The sequence below is a fragment of the Herpailurus yagouaroundi genome, unplaced genomic scaffold (assembly GCF_014898765.1).
Source record: "Herpailurus yagouaroundi ecotype Mexico unplaced genomic scaffold, PumYag 164, whole genome shotgun sequence".
NCBI lineage: Eukaryota > Metazoa > Chordata > Mammalia > Carnivora > Felidae > Herpailurus > Herpailurus yagouaroundi.
Genome location: NW_024412405.1, coordinates 2,434,158 through 2,458,489, shown reverse-complemented (window position 1 = coordinate 2,458,489; position 24,332 = coordinate 2,434,158). Strand labels below are relative to the sequence as shown.

At 45.3% G+C, this 24,332-nt stretch overlaps 1 protein-coding gene and 1 pseudogene across 1 annotated transcript in view; both read right to left on the bottom strand.

Moving 5' to 3' along the window:
- ANKRD10 (ankyrin repeat domain 10) overlaps window positions 1-24,332 on the bottom strand; it is a 33,413-nt gene that overhangs the window by 8,560 nt on the left and 521 nt on the right. Inside the window, exons 2-4 of the mRNA XM_040487075.1 lie at window positions 21,545-21,697; window positions 17,283-17,374; window positions 5,997-6,232 (exon numbers count right to left, since the gene is read on the bottom strand). Coding sequence (XP_040343009.1) covers window positions 5,997-6,232; window positions 17,283-17,374; window positions 21,545-21,697 — 481 coding nt within the window. The remainder of the gene's footprint in view (window positions 1-5,996; window positions 6,233-17,282; window positions 17,375-21,544; window positions 21,698-24,332) is intronic.
- Window positions 22,740-22,905, bottom strand: LOC121037983 (uncharacterized; annotated as a pseudogene).

Here is a 24,332-nt window from a genome sequence, read left to right as displayed (position 1 = left end):
GTCTTTTTTCCAAGTTACCCATTTTGATCTTATTTACACTTTGGAAAAGAAGAGACTCCCTTCCATTTTCCTACTGACCTCCACAGTTAAAAGGAAAAAACTTACTGAACATTTTATTAAAAAATGTCCTTACCTTTTACTTGGTCAAAGCAGGCATTTGAGAAGATTCTAGAACACGTTAGATGTTGAATAGTTGTGATAGAAAACTGGCTAGGCTTCACTCAAAATAAACCCTCCCAGCTTCCTTCCTGCAGAAGCAAGTCCTAACCAAGTGTAACCATTGAACACAGAAATCTGCCTTTGTACTTCCATCTAAAATCCCTAAAGCCAGTTCTTAGCAAGGCTCTAAAACTACAGATTTATTTTATGACCAAGCCATTTGAAAACATGGGAAAGATACTATACTTTGCTTTTGGAAACCAGGCAACACCTATCTGTTGCATTACAGAAACCGTGCCATCGAGGAAGCTGGCTGCTGCGCTGGCTGTCAAGTCTGGAAGGTGCGCACTTACTGTGCAACCAGCATGCCACCTGTACAGACATGTAGGACATGTACACAAAAACTAGATTTATTTTTTATTATTTTTAAAAGTAAGCTCTATGCCCAACATGGGGCTCGAACCCAACGAGCCTGAGATCAAGTGTCCACGCTCCACTGACTGAGCCAGCTGGGCGCCACCAAAAACAAGATTTCAATTGCCAAGGGCACTGAAGGACTTACCCAGGGCTCACAAAAATAAGTCTAACCTGGCTTAACTTTAAAAGCAGAGAAATCTCTTAAAAGGCAAAAACCAATCTGTACGGTCACATATTTCTAAGATGTGAGGACTTCTAGGGGGGGCTCAGTCGGTTAAGCGTCTGATTTCAGCTGAGGTCATGATCAGGTCGAGTTCGAGCCCTGCGTTGGGCTCTGTGCTGACAGCTCAGAGCCTGGAGCCTGCTTCAGATCCTGTGTCTCCCTCTCTCTCTGCCCCTCCCCTCCCCACACTCTCTCTCTCAAAAAAAAAAAAAGTGAGTGCCCCAGCTGGCTAGTGGGGTGCTAACCCCCCCCCCACACCTTCCACACAGGTGAGACCACCTGATGTGCAAATACTGCCAAGCTGTTCACACAATGGACTTCAGTGAGGTTGGGGGCAGGGCATGGACTAGTGATCTCCTTCCTCTGTGCATCTTTCAGGTGCCAGTGCTGGGGGGGGGTCCCAGGTCCACCTCACCCCTCTGCGGTCTTCCCCTTGGAACCAGGAGCTCTGACTGCCAGGGAAGCCATCAGTGCCCCTTTAACAAAGCCAGGAAGGAAATGTCCCCTTGGTAGTTTCCCACCAGCCCTAATTAATCAGAACTATTCTTGATTCCACTACAGAGCACATTTTACTCAAATAATGACTTTTTAAAAGAAAGGTGCTATTAACATCAGAGCAGTACTAAGGCCAAAGTGAGGGTGGTTCTACTGTGAGGTGACCTTTCATAGGACTTTAGCTCCTGCCACGGCCCCAAGTCAGGCCCTGGGGGAAAGTCAGGAGGGCAGGGGAGCGGAGATGTCAAGGGCACGGAGCAGCAGTGATGGTTCTGGAAACACTGAGGTGGGACTTGGGATTTTGTTAAAAGGACAGGGAAGGGAAGGTGCATGAGAAGACACAGTTCTGAAGAAGGTGCGCCAGGACGGAGTCCCGCTGGTTCCTGCCACAGCCGTGGCTCGGGAGGTCTGAATTCGGGAGTGCGCATCACAGAAACCTCCTGGTGTCGAAGTGGGACTCATTCACATTGCAGGTACATGACACTAAGTCTTTAGGGACTAAGACGAAACAATCACCTGTTATTCAAACCAGTGTTCTCCTCCTCTGGTCAAACAACGGAAGACAAGTAGTCCTTTTCTGCAAACATGAGGACGCTTAGCACACCTGATGTCGTGTGTATGTATAGGACAGACAATCAAATGAGGAAGCAAATTACAGATTTACTCCTGGGGAGGCATTTGATTTCCTGAATCTCAGGCTCAAATTACTTAGACGTATCATGTAACAAATCACACCCTCTCCTTTCCCCGCTGCCCCTCTTTAAGTGTGGTCCAGACAGATAATTAAAAGGTGGAGACTCTTCAATGTCAAATACACCCTGGGCACGAGTGTACTGAGAAACTTCTCATTGCTGGTTTTTTTTAAAACTAGGCTCCACACCCAGCGCAGGCCTTGAACTCACGACCCTGAGATCAAGAGTCACATGCTCTGACTGACCCAGTGAAGGGACCCCCTCATTGCTAATTTTAAACTGAGTCATAGTACTGTAGACACTCTCCCTAAAAGGTATTTTTATAAACTACTTAATACATTATGAGATTCTAAAATCAGTAATATATCTTTGATTAAAAAACAAAACCGTGAAGTTAATTTAACGAGAGATCTGGGATCACCACGGCCTACTTCCCATGGCAATGGTTTCCAATTATAGAACCCTGGGCTACTGGGCCAGTGTATAACTCACACCGCCTTGCCCAACTCAGACTCCGGGATTGCACCCAAAACACTTCCTGATTAAAACAACGTGGAAGCTTCTCTCCCGGATGGGACTGGCGTTCTTTTCCAACCAGTCTCCCTGGTAAGTTTGGCCGAGTTTCCGAGGACTACACACATCTGAGAAACTGTACTGAATGTTATTCCTGAAGATTAACAGAAATGCTAACAAACCTGAACCGTTAGAGCAGCTGTAACTGAAGGCCATCTGCCACTCCATCTTGGGCGAGTGGCTGATAAATGGGGCGGCGGGGACACCTCAAAACCCACTTACATACTGATGCTTCCTCAATACAACCCCAAATGAATAAAATCCCTTCTAAGGCCAAATACTTTTAATCGAAATCAGCTGTTTAAATGACTTTGGATTTTACTTCGCCCTCCATAGTTCACGGCCACGTCCACCAGGTCTGTGCTCTGAGCAGTAGACACTGGCGTCAACGGTCGAAGCTGGGCACCTCCCCTGGGACCACCTTTGTCGTGCACTTGTTCCCACAGGGCAGTTTATGTGGCCACATGGAAAGGCTGAGGCATTCTTAACCCTTCAAGTCCTTTTCCATCAGTAATTTCCAAGGGAGAACCACACCAATAACCTTAAAATACTTGAAAATTGTTTATTGAAAGCAGAGACAGAGGCTACTTTCTGTGGAGAAGAGTAGAGAACTTTCAGACTCAGGATTCCAAAGTTAAAAAAAAAAGTTAAAAAATAAAATTTACAAGGCACATCTTTAAAAGCTGGCTGAGCCAGAAAAATTTCTGGAAGTACCTGCTTTTATGAACATAGATTGCACACCAAAACACAAGTATGTGTAATCCTTAAGCTGTAGAAAGACGGAATGGACTGAGTTTTATTAATAAGGTCCAAGCTATGCATTTATACAGAAAAGATATTCCTGGCACTTATTTAAAAAAAAAAAAGAAAAAAGAAAAATAAAAAAAGCAGCAGCCAAACTTATACTGGGGGTGGGAGGGGGGAGAGGGAGAGAGACAATTTTAAACTCTTTTAAATACTTTTACATGTGAAGTTATTCAAAAAGGCATTTTATATCATGTATTGCATATGGAAAAAAACACTTATTTTTACTCTGGCATGAAAATCAAAAACTTGTCTACAAAATGAATAATTCAGAGTGAGCAAAAATTTAAGCCCACACATTTAAAGAGCAAATCAAAACAAGACGCCAGAAATTAAATGAAAAGTAACTTGAACATATCTTGAATTGCATAATAAAACCCGATCAAAGAATGGAAATGGCTATATAGCTACCGAAGGCAAAAAGAACCTCACTTAGAAAATCCAGGCAGCTGGGGAAACATCTTTAGTAGTGGAGACACCCCCGCTGACAGGGAGTATGTAAGAATAAAATGCAAAAAATCCCATCTCTTTCCTCAGAGGAAAGACGGGCAGGGGACGGCATGGGATGGAGGCACCTGCCTGTGCTCCGGACAGAAATCCATGCACACATATGCTCGAGTGACACGTGGGCCATCCTCAGGACCACCACCGCTTGCAGGGCTGCGGTGTCCCAAGCGCCAGGTGCACGGAACTGCGATACAGCTCAGCACACAGCTGAGCACACGCGAGAGGAGCGGCGAAGTCAGGGCATCTGGAGTCGAGCCGAGATTTCTCCTGTGGTGGTGACAGAACAGGACCACTCCGGGTGTGTGCAGCAGAGCCCGACCGTGGGGCCGTATCCCCGAAGCACCAGGCTCCGGCCGCGTCTGCCTCCGAGCTGGCACCCGGCTGAGCAGGAACGGGCAGTTCGGGAAAGCCGCACGGGGAGTTTGGTGGGCAAAATGTGAGCCCCTAACCCTGGTCAAGCAAAACAAGTCCGTGTCTGGAAGAGGGAAATAAAAGCCCCTGAACATCGCATGATTCTTCAAACCCAATCCGTGTTTGGAAACAAGGTTTAGGAAACTTAAATTCAAGTTCCAGGAATCCTGGAAAGTCTTTTCAGGATACTTCAACAATGAGATACCGGCCAATTCAACTGACCCAAAAACCCTGACACTGGTTTTACGAACTCCTCAGGTACATTTCTGAGCCTTATTAGAATGTTAAGTGATGTCCTTAGGTACTAAACAGAATTTAAGATTTATCCTACATGACTCTCGCTTGAGGGCACAATGAAGCTAACACTTTATATCATTCCAAAATATTAAACCAGGCATTTAATAGAATGAAAAGGACTATATTTAAAAAGCGGTTACTCTTAAAGGGCCTTTAAAATACATTAGAAAGAATATTGGGACGTGGCACAAATGAATGACAATACTGGACAACACTTCACCATTAAAAACACCACTTCTCAAGTTTAGACACACCTTCCTGTTGTGCTTAGGACTGTTATAGCACCTTTCTAGAAAGCATGTATAATTATAAAAGTTACGAATTTGGTAAAACATTTAGGCTCATGCATTCATTCCTACAAAAAAAGTCACAGACTTCACGATAAGCATTTAAAAGTAGATAATACAACTTTATCAGCTTTATAGTAAAAAAAACAAAAACAAAAAAAAAACCCAAAACCAAACCCGTTTTCATCTGGACACAGTCCAGTTCAACTAAAAAGGTGCAGATCATATGCTGACCCACACCAAATTTAGTCAATGCAGACCTCCGGCCACTCAGGGTTCCTCATACTACCCTTGGAGAGGTGATCTGTTCTCAGTCAAAGGGCACAACTTTGCATTTCTGCTCAGCAAGTCTTATCTAAGTTCATAATTTCAAGATGACTGCTTTTCGTTGCCATCTCTAAATCTCTAAGTTCATTAAATATTCTTACCAAGCTATGAATCTATCTTGTAAGATATCTTATAGGCAGGAATCTACACACAATTTTGTTTCCTAGACTAAGGGGAGGGTTTTCATCTCCCAGGGACTGGGTGACTGCTTATTTGCAAACTCCACCAGAGTTATCTGAAGACAAAAAGGTGGGAGAATACTTACAACTAAAATAACTTACCTTAGAGACTTCTCCTCACCGTCCACCTGACACCCCAGGTCTTGCTGTGACACACACACCACCCTGTGGGGCATGGGGACCGGCTGTGGCCAGGGCACAGCACGGGTGAGGCAGGGGGGCAAACCTCTACCTGCTCAGATGTCAAACTGTGTTTTGCACCCAGACCAACAATGTCAGTCACAAGCTCAGGAACATTCACAGGAAATAAAAAAAAAAATCAGGCACAGTGGCAGATTTTTTTAATAGTTATATTTCAAACAGGTACAAGAAACGAGAAAAATCTTTCTAACTCATGGCAGGTGGGCCTGGGTGTGCAGAAAGTTACACCGGCACATCCACACCTGGGCTGTCGACATTCCCTCTCATCCGCTCCTGGGAAAATCACCACCACTGCACCAGGACCCTCGGGGCACACTGCCCCTCAAGTGAAGGTCTCATCTGGAAGGCGCTTCCAGCCGTAAAAAAGAAAACGTGTTACAGAAAGCAGGAGCGTCTGCCCCCCTCGCCCACCAAGGGGTCTCACCTTCGGTCCTAGCCTTCTTTACTCCAAAGGGTTCCGGGTCTTCCAAGCATCTCTTGCGATGTGCTCCCACACTAGTATGATTAGGAAATATGTTCTGCTGGCCCCCATTTAAGGTGCCATTATTATAGAAACGGTTCAGATGACAATTCTGCAGGTTCGAGAGAAACTGGGTGCACTCTTGGAAACCCTGGGTGTGGGCAATGTCTGCCGCAGTCAGGCCACTGGCGTTCCTCAGGCTGTGTGACACAAAACACCGAGTTACACCCCGTCGGCGTCCTCGCCTGCTCTCTGCCCCTGCCGACCTGACTACCTCACGGGGCAGCGAGAAAATACACGTTACGGCGAGGCTCCCTTACAGGGAGCTCCTCGCCCCAGCTGCGTAACTAACTTCTCTCTTAAGCATGTCTGATTATGAAGCACGATTTGGGAGATAGGCATTTCAAAATCAATACGCTAAACTTTAAAAAGGCATCTTCCTATTCAACTTCTCAAAATCATTTTTTTATGTCAGTCTGAAGAACCTAAATTTATGCCAACTTCAGACTTACCCTGAAGCAGAATTCTATATTATCTGCACTTAAGTTTAATAATCCATTCCTTTAGCTTCAGTAAAATCATAACAAACAAACATGTACTGAAATTGTCCATGGCATTCGTAACAATCGGCTCTCTCAAAAGAGTGCACTGACAAGTCAGATTTTATGCTAACGTGTGACACTGTAAGTGGAAGTTTAGAAGGCTGTCCTGACATTAAAATCACTTCTCCGCGTGGCCGGAGACGTGAAGTGCTAAGTTCCCGTGTGTTTCAGGTCGGTTTCTGGCCCTGCCTGGAGCACCCCACAACACGTGCACGGGCCTCCCGGCGGAAGGCCCTCCGAAGGGCCCGCGGCATCTCTCATGGCGGAGGGGGGATTTTCCACAGCAGCTCCCATCAGACTCAAGTACGAAGTGGTGGCAGAGCGTCATGTGAACAATCTCAATGACACAAACAGGAAGGAACCACCTGTGAAGCTCAATTAGGAAAGAATAAATATGAGAGGAACAAAAGCAACTCCCTGTTGAGGTTCCCCCAAAAGACCAGAAAAACACGCACTCTGTGAAGTCAACCTGTGAACGAGCGAAACAGGCCGACAAACCGAGAACAGAGGCTCCACACCGCCTACTCCTCCACAGAGCGAGGCCACGGGCCCGGTACAGGCGGACCGGATGCGTGAGGCTTGCTTCCCGGGCTAACGTCTGTGCAGAGACACCAGAGTGAAAACCACAGATCCGGGACGCACAGGGGTTCCCACCGAGCCTTGTACCCATACTTCCAGCCATCATACTCCCAGAGCTCCAACCTCAGGAATGAAAAAAATCTATTTTGGAATCATAACCTGTCTCCACTCTAAAGCATAAGATAAAGAAACGTGTTACAGTTTGAAGAAAGGAGAAAGCCCAAACTTGGGTTGAACACAAATAAAAGACACAAGACTCGAGAATCCCAGAACCAGCAATGTTTTCTTAAAAATGTAAGGCAGTTGTGTGCAGGGCTAACGGGGACTAAAACTGACTTCTTGATTTCATGGCTGTAAATTCTGATGAGTGCTATTCTACAGTTTGGTATTATTTTTAATATCTGAATTCAATAGAAAAGAAACGCCGAAGATTGGACAGTGTGGTTACGTTAATCTCACACACATAAAATGATCAGACGCTTGGTTTTTGAAATCACGTTATTGATGTAAAAATGTTAAAATGAGTGTTTGGCTGGATGGTTTTCTGAAACGGTGTATTTCATCTCTAGGAGCTATCCCAAGTGCAGAGAGTCCGAAAAGGTCTACTCTATCAAAAATGTGAACAGAATAGGTAGCTACATGGAAGGAAACATCTAACTCCTCAAAATTTGAAAAAACGTAGCCCTAGAACATATGCCAAAGTTTATAAAATGATCACTCCTGTAAAGAAACACAGACTTGCTCTCCAAAATCATAAACGGAAATGAGAAGCTGCTGCCTGAAATCAGGACAGACGATGTCGGCAGGAAAGATCCGAGTGAGGAAGAAAAGCACACGAGTTTCTGGATGGTTCATTCACCACCCGGGACTTCACCGAGGAAAGCGGAGACGCTTAAGGAGACTCCAGTTGCTGAAGAGAACAGTTTCCCAGACACACTCAAGGGCTTCACTTTCCTCTCAGAAACACAACACCAGGCTGGACTGGGGTTAGAACAGAGAGCATACTGCTTTCCCAGGAAACAACCTTAACACAAGTAAGCGGCAAATCAGCACCAACATCCAGAGAGGAGGCCACGGAGCCTGCAGACGCCTGAGAGCAGGAGCGCGCAGAGACCTGAGCAGGAAGGCACGATCTCCTCCCCCGCAAACGCAGTCACTCGCCCGCACACCGTTTCCAGATGGCAGGAGGGATCACCTTCAAACCTCAAAAGGACCATAGCCAACTCACGCCATGTGCTCCCCACGTGGGACCCCACGTGCGGACCAAGCAGGGAAGAACGAGCAGCCACGGGTCTGGACTGATGCTGGTTCCGCACACGCTTCTGTGGGGCCAGGAGTCAGAGTGATGTGAAAGGGAGAGAAGACGTGCTAGAAGATGTTAAGGACAGAACCTGGGACACACGGTGACTGTGGAAGAACTGACCGGGAGAGAACAACTTTGGCACGATCCCTATGGTATTACCAGAAATGGGGACGTTCACCATCTTTACTTTGTTCCCACTGAGCTACAGAAGATTCCAACTACAGCAGACCCTTGGACAATGAGGGGATGGGGTGCCTCCCACCCCCCGCCCGGGTGCAGTGGAAAACTCACACTAACTCTGACTCGCCCAGAATTTAACTACTGATAGCCTACTGTTGTCCAGAAGCCTTACGGAAAACACGAAGAGTTGAGGAACACCTATTTTGTATGTCATATGTATGATGTGTTGTATTCCTACCATAAAGCCAGAAAAAAACACATTAAGGAAATTGTAAGGAAAATACATGTACAGTATGTACTGTATTTATCAAAAACAAATCCACGTATGAACGGCCGTGCACAGTTTGAGGGTCAACTGTATATTCCTTCTTCTGTTACCAAGGACTGAATGTATACAACACATGGTTTATTTAACAGCATTTATACTCCTCTTGGGCAAAAGGGTCCGTTTATACCTGAGTCTGGTACCCAACAGAATCCCGTTTATCTGCCTTCACTCTTCCATTCTGAACTCTGTCAAATGTTCAAGTCCCTAATCCTGCTCTGCTTACATTTAAGAGCGCGGCTTCTCCACGGCAGAGCGCACATTACACAAACTGCCTGGGAAGGAACGCGGGCTCCCTGATGCTGGGCAGGCGCTTTCTCTAGAAATGGCTGGACGGTAAATACTGCAGGCTCCACAGGCCACACCCTTGCTCACAACCACTCAGGCCTGTCCTCGTGGCCTGAAAGCAGCCTCGAACAATACGTACACAGTAGAGCACGTCTACGTTCCATTGAAATTTTCCTGATGGACATTAAAATGAGAATTTCACATAAATTTAACTTGTCACAGAATAATGGTTCTTCTCCTGATTTTTGTTCAACCATTTAAGAATGTAAAAATCATTCTTAGTTTACGGGCCATACAAAAACCAGCAGCACAGTAGACCCACTGAGTTAACATCTGACCAGTGGACGGTACTACTAACTAGTCCCCTATTTTTATAAAACACGTCTGACCATGCGTTCGTTCCTCAAAGCTGTCTTTCCAGTAATTTTATGTACTATCCAAGCAAACAAAAAAACTTTTTTAAAAAAAAGGTGCCAAATTGATTACACCACAAAATGTTAAAGGGAAACTTTAAAAGCACGTGAAAGCCCAAGAGAGCATGTGGAAAGAAGTAAGACCATCATTCCTACTCCATCTGAGTGTTTTGTTAGATGTTCTGGTGTCTTGCGATCAGGCAATATGCTTACTATGAGGGAGACGAAAACGGTCTCTGTAAGTCTGAATTCCACAACCATTTTTCATAGTTTCATAAAGAGGGAACTTTCACATGTCCTACAGAGGCTGGAAACCACATGGGGTTTCCATCAAAGACTAGAATAAATGATCACTAAACGGAAGAGTTCTCAAGGCCTGAAATTTTAACGAAAGAGGCTCATGTCTTCAAATCCTTTCTTCATATATGCTTTCCCACTTGTTCAAGCACGTTTCAAGTTTGATGTTTTAAGAGTTGAAACAGTAATCCTGGTTAAAATGTACCACCAATTCACCGAGCCTTTAAACCTCTGTGTTGCAAGGTCATGTAGGTACTCCACCTAAGCTCTCTCTGCTATGTTCCTGACTGTCAGTGCAAGCCAGGCATGGACCAGGACTGCATGCTGGCAGGTGGCTACTCTCACCTCCCAGTGCAGCACTGGGTCTGATCCCACGCTCTCTGAAAGCCAAGCCTTCCCCCTCTGGTCCACAGGTGTTCAGGCCACGTGGGGCTATATAGCCATGTGCACTGCTGACCCCCCCTAACAAGTTCAAGTGAGGCACTGATACAGACGTTAATCAGAACTGCTGTCTACACACGCTAGTCCAGAGGGAAAGTACCACTATCTGGAAAATTATTTAAATATACTCTCAAAAGCTGTATTCTGCGTGAAAACTGGGGTGGTCCTGAAAGCACACGTTACTGTTAGCCTCATCTTGAAAACAACACATACTCTCGGCATCTCCACGTTGATGCACTTGGGTGAACGTAGATGACGTGTGACCTAAAATTCACCTCTGTCCATTTCTGCAGACAAGAACCCCTGTGGACATGCTGTCATGTCATTCTAAAAGCTCTCCATTCACCCTCTGATTCCAGTTGAAAAATCTCCGAAAACGGACAGAGATTTGAAAAATGAGACATCAATCAACTTGATGCTCAGGTCAGTTTGTTGAACTTTCAAAGTTAATTTCCTTTTAAAAAGAGTGGACAGGACCGGATTTTTAGGCTGGTGAGACCAGTCTGCTAAAATTTCTTACGGCAGCCATGCCGACAGTGCCTGAACCTGCAGATTCTGGTTCCTGTGACGCTCACCGCGACCGTGAAAAGCGATCTTTGAGCAGGCCACCGGTTTCCTCCCGGGAGGGCGGGGAGGGAGTCCTGGTACTCGTTTAAAATCGCAACACAGGGGCGCCTGGGTGGCTCAGTCGGTTAAACGTCTGACTTCGGCTCAGGTCATGATCTCACGGTCCGTGAGTTCGAGCCCCGCGTCGGGCTCTGTGCTGACAGCTCAGAGCCTGGAGCCCGTTTCAGATTCTGTGTCTCCCTCTCTCTCTGACCCTCCCCTGTTCATGCTCTGTCTCACCCTGTCTCAAAAATAAATAAACGTTAAAAAGAAAAAAAATTTAAAATCGCAACACAGAAATACGAAAGACATCAAATCATCTTCACTGTGAATTATTTGTTCTGCTGAGTAACTGGCAAAATAAAGTGCTATTTTTTTTAAACTCTACTGAACTTAAGAGGTAAATGCTTGGAGACTGTATTTCCTGCAGTAAAGTTCTGAACGGAATATTAACACTTACTGTACTGAAGGATGTCTCCCCAAAGCATTTAAAAAAAAAAACTCCACCCTGCTGCCAGCTGGTCCTCCGTCTATTTTCCACTTACAGTGTCACACCATGGGAATGTACGAGAAGCCGTTCTAGCAACAACAGTTTTCGCTTTAATTTGAAAAACCACGGATCAGGAAATCACTGAAATAGAATTTTTAGAATCTGAGCTGTCACATCACCTTTAGGATGTTTTCTTTTTGTTAATGCCATGTGACAATACAAAAATAACCACAATTTTTATATAAATAGTATTTCTGTTAAAATTCTGATCTCAACTTAACTATTGTTAGTTACAAATAAAAGGTAGGTATCATAAATTAGGGTAAGCAGAGCATGCAAATCTACAGAGTCTATGTCTGAGTTCCTAGATTAGCATGAAAACCAATCACCGCAACAAATACCTCAACATATGCCTCGTGTGGAGAGAGGAGGCCACACTGAGCGCTCACTGCCACAACCGTAAGGTTTTCGGAGAGGCCCCTGTGGCAGTTTCAGTGGTTTCTATATGGAGTGCTCCCCCTTTCTAGGGTTACTTGAAAAATCAAGTCAATTCGAATTACGTAGCTGGAAAACATTGACACGCGTAGTTTTTACAGATTCAGAACCTTCTTTGTGATTTAAAACGGGCAATGGTTCATAACACAGGAAACTTAAAATATTTGCAGGCAACATTTGGATTAAAAATACATATACATACATGAGGTGCAGAAGCACATGTACTGAGCGTAAGCCACTGGCGTGTGACCACCTTGATTGACCAAGAGCTGCCGCTCCCCAGCACTGCCTCCTGAATTACCGCTAGTAAGTACTGTGTAGCATGGAGCCAATTTAAATATGCCAACAGTTCAGCAAAAGTTTAACAGTACGGACTAAAACCGTTAACTCACGATTCTGGTTACTTTAAAATTTGGTATGCTGTATCTCAAATACATTAGTAACTATTCCTAGATGGAAATAAGCAAATACATGGAATCGTTAAAAAAAAAAAAAAAAAAAAGATAAAAAAAAGCATCACTAAATGTCCATTTGTACAGACAACATTAGCAAACATCTAAAATTTCTTCAGCAAAAGAAAAACGTGTATTTTTAACCCTTTGGTATCCAAACTCTTAAATTTTGAAGACTTTCTTAAATACAGTCTTCAAGTAACAATAGGAAGAAACTTTTTTAAAGTATTTACCTGAATAAATTTGGTGCCAAGTTTTCATTTCAAGGTCAATATTACTGAGGATAGTTTTATACTGCAACTGAATCCCAATTATGTTTCCATACATTAAAGGATGAGAGCATCATTCAAAGAGTCAGATAAAATTAACTTAATATGCTCCCACTATAATTTAGCAAAGGAAAAAGATCTCTGGCTATAGAAATCATCAGTTATTTGAAAGCACTATTTATAAAGGCAGTAATTACACAATTATCAAAATCTAGGTGCTAGTCAAGGTATTATGAGATTAATCAAACTTCTAAACTAAGTCTGTCGACAACTCTACAATACTGTCAGTCCACCTCTGCTCCCGTCTGGCAGGAGCCATCTCAGGAAGGATTTCATCCACGGTGTCTGTAGCACCTCAGCAAAAGGGGAAAGAGCCAGCAGAGAGCAAGATCAGACCAGTTGACCGCAGGGACAATGAGCTAGGGGAGGCAAGAGCAGGAGGGGAGCAGGACTGGAATGCAGAGGATACAAAATCAGAAACTAATTCAGAGTCCCAATTCCGGTAAATTTCATAGACTGTTATTCTTAAGGGCAAATAAGTGAACAAATGAATAGAAACCACAAATTTCAAACATGAATGAATGGCTAATAAAATAATTCTGGGCAAGAGTTGCAAACAAACTTGCCACAAGGAACATCCAATCTGCTCATCACACGTAAATGCCCTAAGGGGAATTCTGCTTCCAGACAGGGCTCTACAGGCAAGACGCAGGCTGGGTCACATAGATATGACCACCACTTTGGAGCCAAACTAAACCAACTGAATTTCAGTTAAGGACGTCTGGAAGTTCGGTACTATGTATACAGTTTTTGTAACATTAAACAAAAACCTATCAAGACCACAGTGCAGACTTTTGTTCCTACAGCCGACTGTGCCTGTTTTCTAAATTAGGCAAGAGAGATTTTTTTAGAGTGAGTCACTGAACTTGCTTACATAAGGCTATTGGTGCTTCTCCAGTTATCTGATGACCACAGTTAAGTTCCTCTTGGGATCAAAACAATTAAGTTAAAATATATGTAGCCCATTAGAAGGTCTGGTCACCATGGAATCAGTGGCCTCCCCGGAAACGCTCTCTTATCCGAAGCCTTGGAGACCCTGCCATGACCTAATTACACACTAGTGCCCGTATGTCATGGCATGGAAAGGACCAGCAAATGTGCCTGAGACCCAAGCACATCTAGATGCACTCGAAGCCCCGCAGAGTCCCTTCAGGTCTACTCAGAGGCAGGAAAAAAGCTATCTCAATATGTGGTTGACACGGAAAGGTTTTCCACTTTACCTCTCAAGAAAACACTGGTGCCAAAATACTGAAAGTAAAGATAATCCAAGGCTTGAAATGTCAGTTTACAACGTCAGCAGTAAGAAGGTGTCCTTAATTATCCACAGGCAGTCGGCAAGTTTTCAAGTCTGTCTCCAAAATCACATGAAGACTTAATCTTATACTATTACTTATTTGAGCGTCGAAAAGAAAAATGGGGCAGTGACTGTTCACATGCCCTCCATGTGGGCAGCGTTCAGGTTTGGCCTGCAAGACAAAGTCAACTGTCAGGTAAGCAAGGCTGGGGACAGGGACAAGTAACTGACGTATGGACACCCCACACCTGACATACTGGAGGAGGATGGGGCTGAGGACAATCTGCAGAGATGCTGGTAATTTAAAGTCCACACACACGCAGTGTGCTCACAGAACTGCCACTTACTCCCGTGTTATTTTTCTTTTTGGACGTAAACAGTGGTAAATAACAATGACCATCATCTAAGCCAGATAACAAAACCTCACGAGAAAAAGAAAACTTGGCACCAAAACTCAAGATGTAAAATAAGAGAAGGAAAAAAAAAAAACTCCATCAACATACTCACGTGTGGTGCTAGAAAATGTAACACACGATGCACAGCAGCTGACATGCGTTATCTTACAGATGCGGCCTATATTGACAAGTAAGTTATAGAACAAACCATTCTAGCCACAGACGCCTGGTACGCTTGCCCTCACCATTATCTACCCAATGACCAAAAAAGCAGCAACTTAAGACTTTGGCCACTTTATGCAGCTGATACATAAAAAAAAAAAAAAAAAGTAGGAATTAATAACAAAATTAATAATTACCACCAAGTGTGACAAAATACTGACATGAGACAGCTTTTAATCTATTCGCAGGAAAAGGAAAAGTTTATATCATCTCCTAAATATCATAGCATGTAGTATGAAGAATTAAGAATCTGGCCCATTCTGAACTGGAAAAAACATAAGTAACTTTAGGTAAGTAAATTAATACTGTCCCCCGTGATTATCTTTAAAAAAACCAACCAAACAAAAGGCATTTTATTTGCCACGACTACTCTTTACCATGAGGAGCATTACAGGAAACAAGTAAAATAGATCTAAGTACCATAATTTGGGGGACACAAACTGTTATTTGTTGGTAGGCTGTGTTACACTTTATAGTTTAGTGTGCAAAACAGATATCAAAAAGCAATTTACAAATTAGCTTACTAGCAAAACTGGCAATTTATCCAGATGTTAAACTAAATAACCACATAAACAACAGCAATAAATAATGATTACTTGTGTGCTCTGTCTCCAGGCCAAAGACTTAGAATTTTAAGAATCGCTTTTGGCTAGGTGGCTCAGGCTAAATATTTCTTCTAAAAACCATCTGAAGGTTCAGGCAAGGGAGATCACCATAATGCAGGGTCTCGAGGGAGAGGCTCTTATACTGAGAAGGAAAAACAGACTGGCACTCGAGGCTGTGCTCAGTCACACTTGGTGGAAAAGAGACACTCGAGGGTCCTGTAACCAAGGACAGAATTATAAATAAAAGGTTCTCATTTTAAAAAGACACCTATTAAAAAAAAGATATTATTTACGATAAATATTTATTGGCTCAAAGGATTAAGCTATTCACTGAAATGAAGAAAACTAACATCTTAGTAATAAACTGTTCAGGATCGATTAGACTATAGTTTAGAAAAATAAGTCGTTAAAGAGGTCAACTTCTAATTATTCATTATTTCAATAAATGACAAGTGATTTAATCATTTATTTTATGACTCTGTATTTCATAATCAAAGCTTCTGTTATTAAAGATTTTAGTTTTTAATCTAAACACAGCTAAGAAAACTATGAATATAACTTCACTGTGAAGCAATCCACTGAGCATTGTCTCAAATTGTATAATATATATTCATATTATCAATTGTTTCTACATTACCTTAAATCATAATTACATATGAAGTCATGAGGTTCCCTGCAACGTAACAGTTAACACAGGGCATATTTATCATACTAAATTTCTATGTAAGTAAAAATTCCAAGCCCAAACTAATGACTTGGCTTAATAATATAATACTTAATGAAACAGAAGCTCAGACACTAGGAGTCTAACGACAGCCCCTGAGATTACAGCCTGTAATAGGCTTCGCATTAATCTATATGGTTTTGCTGTCCAGGATCTAATTTCAATAAATGTATTACAACACAGAGTCAAAACAATGAAGTGGAAACCAAAGGGTTAAACTAAGTTAGTTTTGTGGGTTTATTTCTCCCAAAGTCTAAATTTTCACATTTCCAATTAGAATAAAGTGGTTTGTAATTAATTCTTATGAGATATTCTAGACAGGGTAAAACAAAAAAGCTGATATTATCGTTATTTTGGTTATTACAGCTCTATAGCTTACACTCAACATTTAAGGGTGAAAACCGCATCCATTTTGTTAATGCTGTGAACTGCAGAAGAAAAATTTTTACAATATAAATCTTTAAGAGAAAGTTAATACAAATGAATTTAATATCTAAACTAAATGCCCACTGCCATGACTAGCTAATGATGTTTGCATATAAGATCACATCTTCAAATTAATACACTCAAATATTAACACTGTTCTATCAAACCATAAATAAACTAGCTGATGTAAACTGGGAGAAAACACGATTGCAATAATGTCATCAGCGTGAAGAACTCAGAATGAGTCTCGAGTCTTTAACGTATATGGTTCCATTTTATGAGAAGTTATAAATCATTAAAAGTCAAAATAGGCTTTAAAACATCTCACATCTGCTAGAAGATGAGAAAATCACAACTTAGAAAAGCAAACTGTCTGCAAGAATTTTGGGACCGGAGAGGCTGGAAAAGATTCTCTAACCCAATCCAAGGCCCCCATTTTGAAATTAACACTGGCAAAAAGAAGTCTGAAGACTTGCCCATGGTGACACAACTAGTTGGTGGCCAAGTCAACAATGCCAGGTTCCAAATTTAAGGAGTTAACTGCCATTTCCACCCTGGCATCCTGTCGTGGCAACAGTTCTACGGCTGCTGTGATGAAGCTCCCTCTGCTAGTCGTCAACCCGCAGCGAAACCTCGCTCACTAACACCAACTGGTCTACAAAGCACAGTTCCATTGTTAATATAAACACAAAACTTGAGGACTGCTGCTTGCCCTCAGTGGTGCTTTCTGGAAGCACAGCGCCCTGACTACATCTTCGGGAGAGGAATGTGCGGAGGCACTTACTCGACATGAGCCCCGTTAGCCACCAGGGCGCTGACGCAGTCCAGGCTCCCAGAGCGGGCCGCCTTGTGAATGGGGGTCTCGCCCTCACAGTCCTGAAACAAGAAAGAGCACACGCAAAATATCAGCTCCAACAAGACTCTGACATTTGGAATAAAATACGTGCCTTATTCACCTGTGAAACCAAGCAACATGGTGAGTCAAAGCGCAAGCAGGGCACAAAGAAATGTGGCTAGAGATGCGGGAGGGAAAACACAGTCCGCCAGGGAAGGGGCAGGTTCACCTTGATTCCTCAGTCAGCAGGGACGACACGTATGTGCAGGACAGAAGTTTAGAAATGATCTTATGCTAGATCTTAGCACAAATGTGTCGTATGTAAAACCCCAAACAACCATCCTCTAACAGGTTAAAGAGAAAAGAGTAACCAAGGCCAAGAACACAAGACATAATGTCAAACGTCTGGTCTGGTCCACGTCTACCACAGGGCTGGCCTGAGCTGGGGCATCACCAGTGGCTCCTTTGCATTTTCTGCCTTGAACTTGAATTCAGACCGTGATGGCGGAGGCTAAAGGGTCAGGAATGAGGAGAGAGAGAGAACACAGGGCCGCACACAGCCAGCTTCACATCCAACTCAGGATGCGTGTGATGGGCAACTTTGTCCAAGGACCGGGAGAAAGTCTGTGTCAGAGAGATTCACGCTGGAGACAGCAGAGAGAGACCAGACCCTGGGGGAGGACTCTGAGGAGGAGTTAGTTCATAGTTCACACTGTATGAATGGGAAGAAATCCGAAACACAATTTCATTCATAGGTTCTCGGGTACAGAGGAGGTAGAGAAAGATACAGCAGACAGAGAAGGAAGTCGTTTCTGTTGTAGGACTTCCTGGCGGGGAAATGCTGACCAAGTCCTCACACTTCACCGTCCCTGGAAGCTGAACTTGGCAGCAGACGACCGCACGTAACAAAGGGGGGGCCGCTGTGCACCTGGCGTGGCGCTCAGAGAGCAGCTCATTCACCAGCGAGACACAGCAGGGGCCACTTCTTCCGGTGTACACGGGCTTGCACATGGGCTCGCAGGGGACACTCCAGGGTGCGGGGCGGTAGCTTATTTTCCAGAAAGATGTGCTGTGAAAGACTCCGGTGTGCAGTAAAGTATGCACATTACTTTAAAAAAAAGAAAAAAAGAAAAAAAAAGCTCAAAGGGGGTGTAGAGTTCTAAACAGAACAAGCCCATTTTTGAAGCAAAAAACACAGAATCTCATGTGGCTACACAGGAAACCATCTAGTGAATGGAGACCCTTATTAAAGCAGAAACCCATCTCTATCCTCCCAGAAAGGTGGAAAGGGGGGATGGGAGGCACATGACAAGGACAAATAAAGATGACACAGAGGTATGGCCAGGAAGAGTGGAATGGAGATGTGGGAGGGGGCGGGGGGGGGGCCGTGCCACCCCTGACTCCCTCCCCCAAGAAAACAGGAAAGGGTTTTCTCAGCTCTCTTTGCAGCAAGGAGAAAAGGCAAAGGTTTGCTCTATTACTTCAAGACGGCAGGACAGCAACAGACAGGACAGAGCAAACCAGCTCCTGCTCTGTGCCCTGCGAGGACAGCACCGTCCAGCCGGGCAGGAAGAGCAGACACCACAGAGAAGTGCAGCCAGAGAGGAAGACTGAAGAGCCATTTTAAGGCTACTCAAGGCTCAGGTTCAGGCCAGTCACATTCCAAAAATATCAAATATGGTGTCGTCTGATTCCGGAACTATTGTGGGCAAACTGAGTAAGAGAGGAAAGTGGGAGAGGTGCCAGGAGTGCAAAGATAGATGAGTCACCTTGCATTTTAAAGAAAGAAAAGTCTAGTTCTAATCCAGTTACAAGAAACTAAAAGGGGTATCAAATTCCACCAAAGTTCTAGGAAGACATTAAAGGCATGGCCTGTAAATAATATGAAAAGTGATGCCCGTGGGTAGTCCACACAAAAGTGACCAAGAACAAATCCCCTGAAAACTTGCCTCACTCCCTCTCTGGGTAAATGCACGACTCTGAGCCTTCAGACAGGACATCTGAGTCCAGTAACCCCATGTGCCAAGTTCACAGATAGCAAAGGAAGTCTCTGTGAAACTCGAGAAAAATGAATTTAGAACAGGTAGGAACTAATATGCCACAAGATTAGGTTAGAAGATGGGTCAAAACGGGGGCATCCAATTTTGGCCTAGGTCACGATCTCGAGGTTTGTGGGTTTGAGCCCGACGTCAGGCTCTGTGCAAACAGCTCAGAACCTGGAGCCTGTTCCACACTGTCTGTCTCTCTCTCTCTCTCTCTCTCTGCCCCTCCCCTGCTGATGCTCTAAGATAAACATTAAAAAAGAAAAAAAAAAAATGGGTCAAAACTAATAAAACAGTTGTAAGAAGAAATGCTAGGGGAGGTTCAAATCCACTACACACACAAACAGAAAACTTCAGAGAACCCTGGACCTGATTTTCTGACTGTCTGTGTGGGAGATGAGAAAGTGTCTACCTTAGGGTGAGTCAACACTTGCTGAGGGTGGCTAACGAAAGGGCTGTGTGACCTCAGAGGTCGCTGGGTGCCTGTCCCAGCAGGCCAGCCGCTAATCCAGAGCAAGCCGGCATCTGAGACTCAGCCCGCAGCCTAACACATGCGTAACATGGGAGACCACAACTGAGACCCTTTCAAGAACAAGGGCAGGACGCTGGTAACCGCAGGTGACCACCTCGGAAGGGAGAGGACTTGAGGGGAGCGACAGGGAGTGAGGTCTGGGGACTCCTGTCCTGGGAGCAGGACACCGGAGGGTGTCCACACAGGACTATCTAGAGCAGTCCTGTCGTCCAGGGTAAGGACTGCGCTGCTGTAACATGTTACCTGAAAACGGACTCTTCTAGATTTAAAAAGATCTGAAAGGCAGCGCCAATTTCTTTAGATTTTCTTCAGATCTCTGTAAATTAGATGCTATGTCACAACTGAATGAAAATTAACCCAATGTTTTAAATTCCACATTAACATTAGTTATTAATCACTACCATTTGTGGATGATCCACATTCTGTCGACAAGGAGACTGAGCCACAGAACAAGGAGCTGCCCCAGGCCAGAGAGTGGGGGAGGTGGCCACCCCCAGGGTTCTGCCAGGAGGTTGGGGAGGAGAGAAACAGCACCGGGACAGGCAGGTTGGGACAGGCGACTCCTGGCGCCATAACCGTGTGGAGCAGACAGCCAGAGCCTCTGGTAAGAGCAGCGGCATGTGCGGTCACCCCCTGTCCCCGGATCCCTGCTCTACAGCACCGATACAAAAGCCTTTCCTCAATCATGGGCTTGGAGGTGTGCAGCTGAGTTACTGAGAAGAGAGGGCTCACAAGCTGTTACACCTGCTTCCCATCAAGGGATGAATCTTCAGACAGAAACGTGGAGAAGAAATAAAAATGGTTTTGCACACAGTAGGCCCCTGATGATGATTAGTAGAAAAAACATATAAAACCAGGGTAAACAGAAAACTAGGAAGGCATAAAGGCATCCCCACAGAGCCTGAGGCACAAGCCCCTTAGATGAACTGACCCTCAGGGCAGGGTCTCCCCCTGGGACCACTTTGGTCAGACTAGCCTGAGTCTACACCTGTTCACCCACGAGTCCCCAGTAAGCAAAACTCTCTCCTTGAGGTTTTTTCAAGGAAGTGAAAGGAGTAGTGAGAACACACCATGAAGTACACGCACGTGCACACTCATGCTTGCACACTTCAACACACAATCCCTGCACGCCTGCTGTCCGGGTGACCACACAACACCTGCTACTTAACTGCGTCCAATCTCCACCCCCGACTGCTCCCTGAAGCAGTCCTGACTCAACGCTGGTCGGCTGGCTCACCATAACTTAACCACGCACAAGATTCAATAGCCACTTCTTCGCCAGCACGGGTGTGTTTCACAAGGATCTGTGCACATGAAGCGAAGGCAGCTGTGAGCAGGGGAGCCAGGAAACCCGGGCTCCAGGCCAGACTCCTTCAGTCACCAGCTGTAACTGGGGGCAAATCACCTGGGGTCACCAAGGCTCTAAGTCCCCGAGCAGGTGAAAGCACTCTGTAAACAGAAAGCCCTGCTCTGTGAAGGGCCTATTATCCACAAGTAACTCAATAAACAGAAATTCCAGTTAGCCCAAAGGTTAAGATATCAAACTCTAATTAAGGCCTCACTTTAAAACTCAACACCATGTAATTACAAGTAAAAAAAGAAAATAAAAACCAAGTTAATCATCGGCACTCCCTTACCGGTTTGTTAATGCTGGCTCCAGCTTGGATCAACCAGATGAGGCACTGAGGGTGTCCCCCAAAAGCGGCAATGTGGGCTGGGGTCTGTGCGTAGCGCGTCGTGGACACGTCCAGAGTGGCCCCAGCTCTCACCAACTGGATCAGGCAGTCCAACTTTGAAAACAGCAGAAAGGAGATGACACGCGTAAGTGTCGTACACTATTAAACACCACACACGCCATTTCAATTCTATGATGCAGATAAGTGGCATTTTTTTGTTACCATTTTTTTTTTTTCCGTTTAAGGGAACACAAGCCGTTCCTTTGCAATACATATTGTAAAAAAGCATTTAAAAGTTATTTTTCCTTGTCCTGGTAAAAAAAAGTTCGTACGCAGGAAGAAAAGTAAAAACTATTGATGTCACACAAACTTAAATAAAGACCTCTCTGAAGTCTGCACATGTCCATATGATGCAGCTTCGGGGACTCGGGTGAGAGGCCCATCCTCCAGACAAGTCAGGAACAAGATGTGCAGAGTGAGAGGTGGCACTCAGTCCCCCACCCCCGCCTGGGGGAGAAAAGGGCCTCACGAGTGACTAGGAGACCACACTCCACAGCCAGGCGCCCATATCATCCTAGCTCATCACACTCAACAGATGTGCAAAACATGCCTACCGCGAGCCGGGCCTGCGGTCCCAGATGGCCTGCGGTCCGTAGACTCACACTGCCCCCCCCCCCCCACCCCCCGTGTGTCCTCAGACCGAGGGGCCGGCTCCCTTTACCCTCTTGAGGCACAGGGCAGAGCTCACAAAAGAGCTCTCCCTGCCAACGGCTGTATTTCGGGAGACAGCCCTCAGAGAAGGACAAACGGCCACACCCCAACCTCACCCCACAGCTCTTATCGTCTTTCTGCGACTTAAGGTCAGGTCACCATGATCACCCTGTGCAGGAGATGAGCCCCATACTTTGGAGCACCCAGATTTAAAACACGCTCTCTCGGTCTTCTAGGAACTGAAAATCTGGGAGTGACGGCTCATAAAGAGACACACCGTTGGTATACTTTCACACACCGGCTTTATTGATGGACCCAGTGAAAAGTGACAGTGCCAACAGAGACAAACAGGTGTCAAACCCCAAAAACGGCAGAAACAAGGATGAAAATCAGCTGGTGTGCCAAAACCGGTTAATCCCATAACATCAAGAGCTCCTTAGACTTAACTCTGTCACCTATGCGTTCACTTTGGCAAACTGGGTTTGGAATGCTGGAAAGATACTGTTCCATGCGACAACTTATAAAAGCAAAGTGTAATTAGGGATTTTAATTAGCAATAATCGCGCCTCGGATAAACCTCATTGGCTACGATACTGCCACTGCGCAAAGCTTAGGGATTTTAAATAATGCCTAGTTCTCGAGGAAAAAATCAGCCTCACAAAAGGTCAGGCAGCGTGCATAATTGGCACATTGATAGGAACACCAGCTTGAAAGTTGGGAATAGTTCATAACGTGCAGGCTTGAGCACAGCAGAGGCTTAAATGTACAAAAAGCAGGGAAGCTGCAGGCGATGGGGCAGGAGGGACTGGACTGAGAACCCGGAGCCCTGACTCCTGGCCTCATTTCTGCCCCAACAGCTTTCTCACACTGAAGTAACTAACTGCCTCCAGCTATATTTGGTATCCAAGGTTAACCGACAGGAGGTGGAGACTTTCAAAAAGTGAATTCAGTGGGTTTTACTTCTTACTGCTCATAAAATATACATAACACGCAACTTACAATTTTTAAAGCATGATCAAGCCCTTATAGCTACCTGTATTCCCTAGAGATACCTAGGGGCACCCGTGGGTCGGTAAATAAATACTCTGAATGAATGTCTGTAAGGCTGTTTTAAACACCGTCCGGAATGTACCAGATTGTCATGCTCAACTGGAGAATAAATCAACAGGGGAGCCTTTTCGAAAAACGCTGTCCTTGCCTGTTACGGGGTAGTCTTCCCCCAAAACACTGAGGGACAAAAGACGTGGAGAACCAACGCTCCGAGTTACCCACCATGTAAACATAAAGCAGAGCAAGACGCACTGGACAGTGGACAGAGCCTCAGATGGGGACACACAGGGCTGGGGGGGGGGGGTTGGGGGAGAAGGGCCAGAGAGGCTCCTGTACTTGCGCCTGCTATCAGGTACGGACGGGGCGCTGGCACGGGGACCCCCAGCGGGCACGCTCTTCCAGACCCGGGCTGGGGTCCTAACCGCTGTCCTAACCCCCTCTCGTTTCCTCCACCAAAACCACTCTGACTCTCCCATTTCGTGAATCACAAACGCTGTCCCAGGAGATACACCTGTACTGTGAATGTAGCCGCAAGGAAAGCAGCCTCACCGACTAGTGACAAAAACACGTCCCTGAAAGGAAATAACTCACTTCACGTCACTGCACGCTTCTCCACAAAACCCTTTCTCCATTTCGGCCTCGGCTCCTCGCTTCACGGGGAAAGCATTTTTTTTACACGTCCGGAATTCTGGTACATCAATCTCTACCATTAAAGCGCTGAAATGCAGCGTGGACCTCAGTCGCTGACTCGCCCTGAGCCGGTGATTACGAAGCGACGGAGAAGAGGACGCAGAGGACCCCCCCGCCCGGAGGACTCCCAGCAGCCCGGTGCAGCCCCACACCAGCCCCCGGTCCAGACAGCTCGCGCCCCGCGTGTGTCCGCCCCCATGGCGCCGGCAGCACGGCTCGCAGCTGACCGCGGAGGCGCGAGCTGCCCAGCCCGCCGCAGCCACCAACAGCCTCCGCCAGGCGCGGCGCCCCCGCGAAG